The sequence below is a fragment of the Plectropomus leopardus genome, chromosome 3 (genome assembly GCF_026936395.1).
Source record: "Plectropomus leopardus strain MGB_pleo_1.0 chromosome 3, ASM2693639v1, whole genome shotgun sequence".
Lineage (NCBI taxonomy): Eukaryota > Metazoa > Chordata > Actinopteri > Perciformes > Serranidae > Plectropomus > Plectropomus leopardus.
The window spans coordinates 39,112,223-39,126,360 of NC_142178.1; the positions used below are offsets into that span (position 1 = coordinate 39,112,223).

The 14,138-nt window shown below is 40.0% G+C and overlaps 1 protein-coding gene across 2 annotated transcripts in view; it reads left to right on the forward strand.

The window, feature by feature from the left end:
* usp34 (ubiquitin specific peptidase 34) overlaps nt 1-11,747 on the forward strand; it is a 71,832-nt gene extending 60,085 nt beyond the window's left edge. For both annotated transcript variants that reach the window (XM_088075030.1, XM_088075031.1), the window contains exons 65-78: nt 587-891; nt 2,043-2,372; nt 3,135-3,292; nt 3,388-3,466; nt 4,231-4,357; nt 5,302-5,409; nt 5,996-6,100; nt 6,904-7,028; nt 7,569-7,692; nt 7,782-7,861; nt 8,017-8,157; nt 9,055-9,195; nt 9,884-10,040; nt 10,256-11,747. In XM_088075030.1, coding sequence (XP_087931156.1) covers nt 587-891; nt 2,043-2,372; nt 3,135-3,292; nt 3,388-3,466; nt 4,231-4,357; nt 5,302-5,409; nt 5,996-6,100; nt 6,904-7,028; nt 7,569-7,692; nt 7,782-7,861; nt 8,017-8,157; nt 9,055-9,195; nt 9,884-10,040; nt 10,256-10,992 — 2,717 coding nt within the window. In that variant the 3' untranslated portion in view covers nt 10,993-11,747. The remainder of the gene's footprint in view (nt 1-586; nt 892-2,042; nt 2,373-3,134; nt 3,293-3,387; nt 3,467-4,230; nt 4,358-5,301; nt 5,410-5,995; nt 6,101-6,903; nt 7,029-7,568; nt 7,693-7,781; nt 7,862-8,016; nt 8,158-9,054; nt 9,196-9,883; nt 10,041-10,255) is intronic.
* The last annotated feature ends 2,391 nt before the right edge of the window (nt 11,748-14,138 follow it).

The following is a 14,138-nucleotide window of genomic DNA, read 5'->3' on the forward strand; positions in this document are numbered from 1 at the left end:
ACTCAAAAAGAGATGAGTAGATGGAGAAGAAAAAAATTGAAAAAACGTCCAGTAAACTATATTCATAATTATACATTATATTATTATAATTATATATATTTAAAATTATTTTACAGAATTCTACATTTCGTTCAGGTCATTTCTCCCTTTGTATATTTTTGTTTTCTTTTTCTTTTCTTTTTTTGGCAAAATGGAATAATCTTTGTTTTTTTACAGAGAAGGAAAGAAACAGACCAAAATCAACAGAAGCAAATAAAAGCAGTAAAACTGCAAATAAAAGGAAATTTAAAAAAAACAGAACGCATGAATAATATCGGCATAATCAATAAAAAAGAAAACAAGAAAGCTTGTCAAACTTTGCAAAGCTATTAATCATAAAAGATCACAAATTTGGCAAAAATGGTGACTGACCCTCAGATCCGTGTGCGGTTAGGAGAAGGCATCAGCATGTGGCCTGATTTTCGGTGGACAGATATAGACACATCACCACGATCATGAAACAATAACAATAATACAAAACGAGAAGTAAGCCGTTAATAATAAATAAGAGAAAACGATAATAAATAACTGTCTCTCGTCCCTCCAGCGGCGGCGTACCTCCTCGTCTCCCTCATCCCCAGCAACTCTTTCCGCCAGATGTTTCGCTCCACGCGCTCGCTCCACCTGCCGACCCGCGAGCTGCCGCTGTCGCCCGACACCACCGTGGTCCTCCACCAGGTGTACAACCTGCTGCTGGGGCTGCTGGGACGCGCCAAGCTGTATGTGGACGCCAGCGTTCACGGCACCACCAAGCTGGTGCAGTACTTCAGCTTCATGACCTACTGCCTCATCTCCAAGACGGAGAAACTCATGTTCTCCGGATACTTCATGGACCTCTGGAACCTCTTCCAGGTACGCGCCGTTATACTTCAGAAGTGTAGTATTTTCTGAATCCTTTTCTGTTATTTACTTATTTTTTACTTTTTTTTAATTCAATATTTATAGAAACTATTTGGTATATTTACATTACACATTTAGGAGATTAAAGCAAAATGTTTATTTATTTACTTTCCCTTGCAATTGAGGATTCATAATTTTTAATAAATAAACAAATATATTAAAAAAAACTAAAAAATCAAATAAATATGCAGGTTAATTCAGAAATAAATAAGTATACGCAGAAATAAATTATATTTTTATAGAATTAAATGAATAAAAAGTATGTATTTATTCAACAAAATTCTTGTGTTGTACTGATTATATTATATTATATATTATATATATAATATTTTTTTTTTTTTTTTTTTTAAGTATTTCCCCTTTTCTATTTTAATTTATTTTTTTTTTTTGAAATTCCTTACCTTATTTCTTTATTGATTGATCTATTGAGGTGGTGTAAAAAGTATGCAGTGCCATTTAGGTCAATAACAGATACATTAACAAATACCAAAATACATAAATATCCTATGAAATAAATTTTAAAAAATAAATAAATAAAAGTAGTCTTTTCAAAAACATCCTTTTTAAAATTAAAACTAATTTATTTCTTAAAGTATATTTGTTTATTAATATATTTGTAGTTAAATGTATTTATATAATTATTGCCTCATTTATGTATTCAACTTAAATTGACATATTTATTAATTTAATTGAATTTGTTCATTTATTAATAATAATAAAAAAACTGTTTATAAAGCACCTTTCATACAAGGAATGCAACTCAAAATGCTTCACAGAAATGAGAGATACGTTAAGGCATAAAAAAAACAAAGTAAATAATATAAGAAAAAAGAATATACGAATCAGAGGTTAAAACATACAAAAAATAAATAAACACACAAACACAAAAAAAAGAAAAAATTTACCAATGAATGGACAATATTCACTTAAATGGTTTGAATTTACTTAAATGGTTTACTTTAAATTCCATATAAAAACAGATGATAATATCGTAAAACAGCTGTAATAATATGAAATACGTCCTAAAAGGAGGACTGATGGATAAATGCACTTTATAACGTTATAACTTCACTCGTGTTGTCTCGTGTTGTCTCTGTCTTCAGCCCAAACTGTCGGAGCCGGCCATCGCCACCAACCACAACAAGCAGGCGCTGCTGTCCTTCTGGTACAACGTGTGCGTGGATTGTCCGGAGAACGTCCGCCTGGTGGTGCAGAACCCCGTGGTGACCAAGAACATCGCCTTCAACTACATCCTGGCCGACCACGACGACCAGGAGGTGGTGCTCTTCAACCGCGGCATGCTGCCCGCCTACTACGGCATCCTGCGCATGTGCTGCGAGCAGTCGCCCGCCTTCACCCGCCAGCTCGCCTCGCACCAGAACATTCAGTGGGCCTTCAAGAACCTGACGCCGCACGCCAGCCAGTACCCCGGGGTGAGCGCAGAGGCTGCTCTCAGATCAGATTCAGCAGAGACGTGTTTTTATGATGAAGCAGGCGTTAGACACATGAGCATTTGCTGGGTTATTTATCTTACTCTTATGATACTACTACTACTACTAATAATAATAATAATAATGATAATAATAATAATAATAATAATAATGATAATAAGAAGAAGAAGACAAGGTAGATTTATTGGCCATTTTTAAACTGTGTTTGAATAATAATGATAATAGTAATAATAATACAAGGTAGATTTATTGGTCATTTTTTAAATCCACATTTAAATAATAATAATAATAATAACAATTCTAGGTAGATTTATTGGTCAGTTATTAAAGCATTTTTTTCATAATAATAATAATAATAATGATAATAGATGGTAGATATATTGGTTAATTATTAAACCACGCTTAAATAATAACATAAGATAAGAGAACAATAATAATGATAATAATAATAGTACAAAATAAATTTATTGGGCATTTTTCAATGATTTTTTAAACTAATAATAATAATAACACAAGGTACAACATAGTTTTATTGGGCATTTTTCAAACCACGTGATAATAATAATAATAATGATAATGATAATAATAAACTGTATTTTTAAAGCACTTTTTGAAAGAAAACTTACAAACATCTTCACAATGTTGATCCGACACTTATGTACGCTCTTTTTAACGTGTGTGTGTGTGTGTGTGTGTGTGTTTGCGTGTGTGTGTGTGTGTGTGCGTGCGTGCATCTCCCTGCAGGCGGTGGAGGAGCTGTTCAACCTGATGCAGCTGTTTGTGGCGCAGCGAGCCGACATGAGAGAGGAAGAGCTGGAGGACATCAAACAGTTCAAGAAGACCACCATCAGCTGCTACCTGCGCTGCCTGGACGGCCGCTCCTGCTGGACCACGCTCATCAGGTCAGCACACACACACACACACACACACACACCTGTAACATACATATAATAATACATATCTGGATCCTAAAACCTGGTTCTGTTGTTCCTCTCAGTGCCTTCAGGGTTCTGCTGGAGAACGACGAGGACCGACTGCTGGTTGTCTTCAACAGAGGACTCATCCTCATGACCGAGGTACGATCACGAGCTCATCTTTATGCTGCGTTCAAAAACAACAAAAGCACTGAGGAGGGATGCACGCTTTTAATTTTAGCTGAGGAAAGGGACATACAGCGTCAAAAGGTTGTATTTCATATTTATTTGAAATAAAAAAAATCACACCCCAGCCCCCTCCTCCTCTGATAAATAAAGAACGGTCCCACGGGGCCGCAGTAAAATATGTTTTAACCACCTAAAAAAATCAATATTAATATAAGTGTACACTGTGTTTGAATATTTGCTCATCTTTACCTTTTACAACAGCTGATGGAGGCAGCGGCAGAGCAGCAGCTCCGCCGTTCAGTGGAGTTAAATGAAAGAAAAAATATAATAAAACTTTGATATAACGGCTTCATATCACCTTCAGTCAAGAAATATTCTAAAAATAGCGTACACTAACACTGATGTTGATTTTTTTAGGTCAAACTCATCAGTGAAGGCAGAATTTGCTCAGTGCCGTTTGATTATATGAATGTGACGCAGCGGTTTTCTACCCGAAGTTATTGTAAATAAACAGCTGTGATTGTGATTGGGTCGATAACAGAGACTTTATCAATAACTTAGGTTTATCTCACAGACTGGATCAATAACTTCGGTTTATAGCAGCGAGCTGAAAGGAGTCGGTCAGACTTCCCTCAGTGAATAAATTGTCCCGGCTGCTTGTTTACTGGGACGAGGACAGGACACCGGTGAAATGTCCTAATGTGGCTGTGACCGTAGCTGTCCGTCTGTCCCTGCAGTCCTTCAACACTCTGCACATGATGTACCACGAGGCGACGGCGTGTCACGTCACTGGAGACCTGGTGGAGCTGCTCTCCATCTTCCTGTCTGTCCTCAAAGCCACGCGGCCGTATCTGCAGCGCAAAGGTCAGAGCCAAAAACTACAGTATTTTTTGCTTTATATTTGTGCAATATTATTTAATATACAACTGCATATCGTATGTTTATATGTCGTACTACATTATACTGCATCATGTACAGAAATCAGTCATATTGTCACTGACTACATATTCTATATTATCTGGTGTAATCACACACTGAAAAGAACTCTTGCCTTGTTAATTTGAGCTCAGTTTTTTCTTCCTATTCGCTTCTATTTCTAAGTTTCTAGGTCTCTGTAGTGGACTCTGCAGCGGTCTGTGCAGTGGTCTCTGTAGAGGTCTCTGTAGCGGTCTCTGCAGCGGTCTCTGTAGTGGTCTCTGTAGCGGTCTCTGCAGAGGACTCTGCAGCGGTCTCTGTAGCGGTCTCTGTAGCGGTCTCTGCAGAGGACTCTGTAGCGGTCTCTGTGGTGGACTCTGTGGCGGTCTCTGTGGCGGTCTCTGTAGAGGTCTCTGTAGTGGTCTCTGTAGCAGTCTCTGTGGCGGTCTCTGTGGCGGTCTCTGTAGAGGTCTCTGCAGCGGTCTCTGTAGAGGTCTCTGTAGAGGTCTTTGCAGCGGTCTGTCGAGGTCTTTGCAGCGGCCTCTGTAGAGGTCTTTGCAGTGGTCTGTCGAGGTCTTTGCAGCGGACTCTGTCGAGGTCTTTGCAGAGGTCTTTGCAGCGGTCTGTCGAGGTCTTTGCAGAGGTCTCTGCAGAGGTCTCTGCAGAGGTCTGTCGAGGTCTTTGCAGAGGTCTCTGCAGAGGTCTCTGCAGAGGTCTGTCGAGGTCTCTGCAGAGGTCTCTGCAGAGGTCTGTCGAGGTCTTTGCAGAGGTCTTTGCAGCGGTCTGTCGAGGTCTCTGCAGAGGTCTCTGTAGTGGTCTCTGCAGAGGTCTCTGTCGCGGTCTCTGTGTCAAGTTCTCCTCTTTGTTCTGAGTTTGTGTGTCTTGTGGTCCAGATGTGAAGCAGGCTCTGATCCAGTGGCAGGAGAGGATCGACTTCGCCCACAAGCTGCTCACACTCCTCAACTCCTACAGCCCGCCCGAGCTCCGCAACGCCTGCCTGGGTAACACACACACACACAGACACACACACACACACAGACACACACACAGACACACACAGACACACAGACACACACACACACACACACACACACACACACACACACAGACACACAGACACACACACACACACACACACACACAGACACACAGACACACACACACACACACAGACACACACACAGACACACAGACACACAGACACACTCCAGTTTGTTTTCAGAGTTGTATTCTGTGACATTTGTTTGCAAAACAAAGTCGCAGTTCTGCGTTTATATATTTATATATTTTTATCCTCAGGCGACCTCAGGCTGACCGCGTGTGACGGTCGGCTTGAGGGTTTGGAAAGACTCTCGTGGTGTTAATTTGAAATTAATTGGTGTTAATTGTGTGGTGTCTAATCTTTGCTGACCGTTTTTTGTGTGAAAGGAATTAAAAGTTCATCTCGTTCAGGCTCCTGCCCCAAATATAATCCTGCTGAGTTCAGTGATTGAAGTAAATAATGGCCCGGGTTCTTAGATGAAGTTTTATGGTATTTTCTCCTCCGCTGGCTGTAATATTCTGTGCTTTTTGTTCTGGTTCCTGCAGATGTGCTGAAGGAACTCGTTCTGCTGAGTCCTCACGACTTCCTGCACACTCTGGTTCCCTTCCTGCAGCACAATCACTGCACCTACCACCACAGCAACATCCCCAGTGAGCCTCCGCCTTTCTCTCTTTAAATCACTTATTTAAGGACATTTTATTCAATTATCTGGGTTTTTTTGTATTAAGCAAACACCTACCTTTTTAGTTTGGCTTTTAATTGAACTTTATTTATTTATTGTAGTCTGTTTTACTACTTTTCTTATCATTTAACTATTAACATTTTTATTTATTATTTTACTTTTGATTTAGTGAGTCTCCGCCTCCTCCCTAATCCTTTTAAATCATCTATTAAAGTGTATTTTATATATTTATTTGTATTTTATTTTATGTAAGTGTATTTTAAGTAATTTTTTTAAGCAAACTCAAGACCTACCATTTTAGTTTGGTTTTTTAATTGAATTATTTATTTTTTGACTATTTATTGATAGATTTCAAGTTTTACTACTTTCTGTATCATTTTATTATTTTTAACATATTTGTTGATTATTTTACTTTGTGTTTTTATCCTTTAATTTACTTCTTATTTCCAATTAGAATATTATTTACATATTTATTATTTGTTTATGTATTTATTTTATGTATTTGCTGGAAGCTTTTCCTCAGTTCCTGGTTTAATTAGTACTATTTCTGATTTTTTTGTGTTTTTATTCACAAGCTTGTGTGAGTGTGAGTATGTGTGTGTGTGTGTGTGTGTGTGTTTTTGTTTTATTGTGTAAAGCACTTTGTGTTACAGTTCCTTTGTATGAATAGTTCTGCACAAATAAAGTGATGGATTGATTTTTTAAATTATTTTTTTTAAATGTATTTATTTGTCGGGGTGGTCCTCAGTGATTGTGTGTTCGTGTCCGCAGTGTCGTTCGGTCCTTACCTGCCCTGCAGAGAGAACATCAAGCTGATGGGAGCCAAGAACAACATCAGACCTCCGAGACCGGAGCTTAACATGTGTCTGCTGCCGTCCATGGTGGAGAGCAGCAAGGTACGCACACCTGACGCTCACATGACACACACCTGACGCTCGCCTGATGCACGCCTGACGCTCACCTGACACTCACCTGACACTCACATGACACTCACCTGACACTCACCTGACGCTCACCTGACACACACCTGACGCTCACATGACACTCACCTGACACTCACCTGACTCTTACCTGACACTCACCTGACACACACCTGACGCTCGCCTGACGCTCGCCTGATGCACGCCTGACGCTCACCTGACACTCACTTGTCGCACACCTGTCACACATCTGTCGCTCCGTGACATGACCTGAGGCTCTGACACATCACACGTGAAAACAGCTCTTCAGCTTCTCCAATGTTAGGAATATGTTACATGAAAATCAAACAAGTATCAATAAATAAATAAATATGTAAACACTTATATAATATAAATACATACAAGGATTTAAAAAAATGCTGCAGCTTTTGATCTGTTGTAAACTGTGTGTGTGTGTGTGTGTGTGTGTGTGTGTGTGTGTGTGTGTGTGTGTGTGTGTGTGTGTGTGTGTTTCAGGGTAAGGACGAGGTGTACGACCGGATGCTGCTGGATTACTTCCTGTCCTTCCACCAGTTCATCCACCTGCTTTGTCGCGTCGCCATAAACTGCGAGAAATTCACCGACACACTCGTCAAACTGAGTGCGTATTAAATCTGTGTGTGTTTGAAAATATACCGTTTGTAAAAACTACGTGTGCACGCAGGAGTCTGATGTGTGTCCATCTCTCAGGTGTGTTGATTGCGTATGAAGGACTTCCTCTTCACCTCGCTCTCTTCCCCAAACTGTGGACGGAGCTCTGTCAGTCACAGGTACATCGGCGGGTCGACTTTATTTATTTATTATTTTTTTATTCATATATTTTAGTCAGTTTTACTGCTTTTCTTATCATTTAATTATTAACATTTTTATTCATTATTTGTATTGTATATATGTATTTATTTATTTATTTGCTGCTTTTTTTCAGTCTGTTCTGGCTAAAACGTGTGTGAAGCTGCTGTGTGAGGATCCGGCCTTCAGCGAGTACATCAAGTGCATCCTGATGGACGAGAGGACGTTTCTCAACAACAACGTGGCGTACTCCTTCCTCACCTGCTTCCTGCACAAGGTGCAAAAAACTGACTTCTGCTGGGACTTTCTGTCCTTAGACACTTTAATCCAATTTATACTTTAGTGAATAATTTATTTATTTCCCTCATTTTAAGCCTTCATTATTTTATTTGTTAAAACTTTTTTTTTCAGGAATAAATTTTTTTCGTAAAAACATCATTAGTAAAAGACAAAAACATAGAAAGAACATAAACTTCACTGAAAACATTTTAATAAAATCTTTGAGATTTTGAAGTATAACCTGAAAACGGCGTGCATCATGTTTGCCACAGTTTCAGTTTGTCACACTGGCCTGATGGTTTAGAAAGCATGTTGTTGTTTTTTTTTCTTTTACAATTCTTGGTAATTTTGGTGATTTTTATTTCCTTTAATTTTTATTTTGCTGATATATGTTTTTCATTTAAAATTTGTGGTGCTTTTTAAAGAAAATATGCTTTTCAAATTTGTGGGCCTGCCAAAATTAAAAAAAAAAAAAAATCGACAAAATTACACAATTTATTATAGACAGAAACTGTTAAAACAGAAATTAATGATGGGTTTTCAAATATCGAATGGTCCTTGAACACATCATGTGGGACGAACGCTTCATGCGTTTTCCCCTCAGTCACTCTGGGAGAGGGAGAAAAAATGGGACTTTGAGGGAAAGATTAGAGATAAACCTTTAAAAAAATATACAAAAGAAATACACAATAACATTAACAAGAACTGCAATCAATTAATAAAAAGATGAAGAGATAAATAAATAAATATGGAGAATTATCTGCGAAAGTGACAAATGCATCCACCCCCCTCCTCTGAGAAATAAAGAACGGTCCCTCGGGCCTTTTCTTTTTTTGATTTATTTTATCATTAATAAATTAAAAATAAATCCACTGATGTTGCTCATTGATTACAGGTGCAGGTGCTGTCGGGTCCCAGCTGCTCCAACCTGATCGGTGTTCTGGTGACGAACCTGCTGAGCGAGCAGAGCAGCCTGCAGCCCGAACTGGCAGCTCACCGCCTGGAGCTGAGCAAGACCAGCGCCCTGCTGAACGCCGTACGAACACACGCACGCACGCACGCACACCCACACACGCACACTCACACACACACGCATGCACACTCACACACACACGCACACTCACACACACATGCATGCACGCACACATGCACAGTCACACACGCATGCACGCACACTCACTCACACACGCATGCACACACACATGCCAAAAAAAATATAGTATAGTGTGTTAAAAATTGCAGTATAGTATGTAAAAAAAATCATAGTATAGTGTTTCAAATATAGTATTATATTATGTCAAAAAAAACTACAGTATGTCAAAAAAATATATAGTCTAGTGTGGTAAAAAAATCATAGTATAGTATGTAAAAAAAATACAGCAAGTCAAAAAAAAGTCATAGTATAGTGCGTCAAAACTTGCAGTATAGACTGTAAAAAAACCAACTATAGTATGTCCAAAAAAAAAAAAATCATTGTACAGAAATTGTCAAGAAATCACAGTATCACAGTACAGTATTAAAAAACATTGTATGGTATTGAAAAAATAACTATACATAGTGTACAAATACACAGATGCAGAGAAAACAGCACTTCTTATCTTGTTCTGAGTGTCAAATTGAACATTTGGTGTGTGTGTGTGTGTGTGTGTGTGTGTGTCTGTGTGTGTGTGTGTGTGTGTGTGTGTGTGTGTGTGTGTGTGTGTGTGTGTGTCTGTGTCTGTCAGGACCTGAGGGCGTTGGTGCTGCTGCTGTCCGTCCAGCCGCCTCAGACCATCGACCCGGCGCTCTGCCCCGCCCTGCAGGAGCTGCTGGGTCGCTGTCGTGTGTGTGTGCAGCAGCGCAGCGCTCTGGAGCTGGAGGCCAAGGACCACAAGGCCAAAGGTACAACACACACACACACGCACACACACACACACACACACACACACGCACACACACTCTCACACACACACAAAGTACAGACACAAACAGGTTGTTTTTTTTTATTATACTTTATTCTTTTTGTTGCTTTTAACATAAAAGACGAAACAAAAAACAACAGACGGCGTCATCATAAGTTGTGTGTGTGTGTGTGTGTGTGTGTGTGTGTGTGTCAGCTGAGGACGAGGGGGCGACCCCGGTGAAGCGGCGGCGGGTGAGCAGTGATGACGACAGAGCCGTGGATGCAGCGGCGCCGCTCTGCGTGGCCTCCACCTCCTCCTCCTCCTCCTCCTCCTCCTCGGCCCTCCCGCCCTGCGGCGAGCCGAAGCCCGACCACCAGGAGGCGCTGACGCCGACCAGCACCTCTGACACGGAAACGCGGGACTCCTCCTCGCTGATCGACCCGGGCACCGAGCAGGACCCGCCCTCTCCCGACCCCGCCCCCGCCTCCTCTGGAAACCTGGACTCCTCCCCCAAAGAGGAGAAGATGGAGGCGTCTTCGTCGTCCTCCTCCTCGTTCTCCTCCTCCTCCTCCCTGCTGCAGGAGGCGGGGGAGGGGTTTGTGCAGGGGGAGGAGCCTGAGCGACACGTAGCGGCGGGTGAAGAGGAGGAGGCGGAGCAGCGGGACGGGAGGGGGGGTGAGGCGATGTCAGAGGAGGCGAAGGACGAGAAGGAGGCGGGCTCTAAGACCGGCGGAAGCTCGGCCCCGCCCCTCCCAGAGGACGCCACCTTCCCATCGGCCCTCGGGCTTGTGGGGGAGGGGCCAGACGGCTGCAGCGGCCACGCCTCCTCCTCGCAGGCGTACCCGAACGCCGGCTCCCCACCTGACATGCTGGACATGCTGTACAGGACGGTGGAAGCCACCATCGCCATAGTTACCAAACTGTCCGTTAAAAACCCGCCCTCCTCATGACATCATCAACTCACAGCCGCCATGAGATCTTTAACTTTTTTTTTGTTTTTAAAGTTTTTCTCTTCGGAATCTGAATTCTGCTCGGAGGAAGAAACGCTTTCGGTTTCTTCTTCTTCTTCTGCTGTTTGTGTGCTGCTGTCCGTTGCCTTCTGCTGATGTTCGGTCGGTCGGTTTTTTCCAGCTTCAGTGGCGCTCGCCGTGTCGTTTCGCTCTCTAAAACTCCGACTCCACGCACAGCCGACTTCCCCTCCCGTTTGACAAATAAAGAAGAAAAACAGAAAAAGTCGTACAAGCTATAGCACATTTTTTTCAAAGGGCAAAAAAAAAGTTTTTGTTTTTTTGTGTGTTTTATACTGATTTGAATTTGTTTTGGAACGTGATTTTATTTGCGTTGGTTTGCTGTAATGGGGAAAGGTTTACAGAACTTTGGTCTCCTCCGTATGTAATTTAATTTTATTGCATTTTTACTGTGTATAAAAACGGTCGTCTCTGTGCCAGTTTTGTACTTTATGAACGAGGCAAAAGAAAAGTTGCCTTGACTTTTTCTGTGGTTTAATTATCCAGAAACTAAGTTTACCTGTAAATTAAGAGAACCACAAGAAACTTGATTCTGTAAAGAATCCTCTCTAGTCATTGCCTGAAGGTGTATATGAAAACTATATAAATATATATATAAATATCTTTATATATATATGAATATATAAAAGCGGTGCTTTATTTGACTGTGGTTGTAATAAAGCCCCCATGTTGGACCAGCTGAGCTTTTATTTTCTTTACTGAAGTACATTCCATAATCGACTGTTTATTTGATCATCCTCTGCTGTGTTCTGGTTTTTCTTCTGATTTTATTTTGATAGAGAATAAATTAATAAAAACAGTTTTAATATGAAGAATTATGAGCTGAAATTCATGTGGAGCTGTGAGGTTTTTTTCTTTTCCGTCATCATTTGTCTAACGAGAAAATAGTTTTTGTTTTCAGGCCGCAGACGACCTCGCGCGGAGACGTACGGAGAGCTGAATGGGCCAAAATACTGGTGGAGGTGAGTACGGAAGCTCTTTTAATGAATCGCGTTTTTGCTCGTCAGGTGTCGTTTTCACGGCCGTGGATTTGCATGTTTTCTAACCGTCTCCGTGTGCGCTTCACGAAACTCTCACTGAATTAGGTGTGTTTTCACCAGGTTTATTATATTCAGATGTTATATTTATATTTACCTTTTTGAATGTATTTTTTTGTTTTTTATATGCTTTGGTATAAAAGTTTTTAGACATACTATAATTTGATTTATTTTGAAATTTTTTGCTGATTTTATTTTTCCCGCCATACCGTGCCGTGATTTCTTCGACATTTAGTGTCCTATGAGAACTTTTGACGTTTTTACGCCATTTTGGACGATACAAAATACTATGACTTTTTTTATTTTGAACAGCGTCCTACACTATTATGTTTATGCAGTACTTACTGCGACACAGTACACGCTTTAAGGCCGATTTTCACAACATATGTTTTATTGACATACTATACTACGAAGTTTTGGTGAAATTTTGGGTCACGTTTTATGACAAACTTTATAATGAAGCATTTGTGCCATTTCTGATGACATACTAAAGTTTCAATGCCATGGAGCGTCTCGGTACGCTATTTTATGCAGTTTCCATCTGTTTTTGACATTTCGCCATACTATAGCCTTGCTTTTTTTATTTTGTCAGTTTTTCAACATGCCAGATTTTGGCTTTTTTAGTGATTTTTGCAACTTCCTATGCTATGCCGTGTTTCGGCACACTATTTTATGCAGTTTTCAGCTGTTTTTAGCAGTTTTTGGGGAATGTCATTTTTTGACATTTTCGCCATACTATAGCCTTGCTTTTTTTTTTTGGTTTGTTTTTCAACATGCAGTATTATGGCTTTTTTAGCAATTTTTGTAACTTTCTACATTATGGCGTGTCTCGGTACGCTATTTTATGTAGTTTTCAGCTGTTTTTAGCAGTTTTTGAGGAATGTCATTTTTTGACATTTTCGCCATACTATAGCCTTGCTTTTTTTATTAGTCCGTTTTCAACATGCCATATTTTGGCTTTTTTAAGCGATTTTTGCAACTTCCTATGCTGTGGCGTGTCTCGGCACGCTAATTAATGCAGTTTTCAGCTGTTTTTAGCAGTTTTTGGGCAATGTCATTTTTTGACATTTTCGCCATACTATAGCCTTGCTTTTTTTTTTTTGGTCCGTTTTTCAACTTGCCATATTTTGGCGTATTCAGCTAATTTTGCAACTTTCTATGCTATGGCGTGTCTCGGCACGCTATTTTTTTTGCAGTTTTCAGCTGTTTTTAGCAATTTTTGGGGAATGTCATTTTTTGACATTTTCGCCATACTATAGCCTTGCTTTTGTTTTTTTGGTCCGTTTTTCAACATGCCATATTTTGGCTTTTTTAGTGATTTTTGCAACTTTCTCTGATACGGCGTGTCTCGGCATGCTATTTTATGTAGTTTTCAGCTGTTTTTATCAGTTTTTGAGGAATGTCATTTTTTGACATTTTCGCCATACTATAGCCTTGCTTTTTTTATTAGTCCGTTTTCAACATACCATATTTTGGCGTTTTTAGCTAATTGTTGCAACTTTCTCTGATACGGCATGTCTCGGCACGCTATTTCATGCAGTTTTCAGCTGTTTTTAGCAGTTTTTGGGGAATGTCATTTTTTGACATTTTTGCCATACTATAGCCTTGCTTTTTTTTTTTTTGGTCCGTTTTTCAACATGCCATATTTTGGCTTTTTTAGCGATTTTTGCAACTTTCTATGCTATGCCGTGTCTCGGCACGCTATATCATGCAGTTTTCAGCTGTTTTTAGCAGTTTTTGGGAAATGTCATTTTTTGACATTTTCGCCATACTATAGCCTTGCTTTTTTTTTTGTGGTCCGTTTTTCAACTTGCCATATTTTGGCGTATTCAGCTAATTTTGCAACTTTCTATGCTATGGCGTGTCTCGGCACGCTATTTTATGCAGTTTTCAGCTGTTTTTAGCAGTTTTTGGGGAATGTCATTTTTTGACATTTTCGCCATACTATAGCCTTGCTTTTTTTTTTTTTGGTCCGTTTTTCAACTTGCCATATTTTGGCTTTTTTAGCGATTTTTGCAACTTTCTATGCTA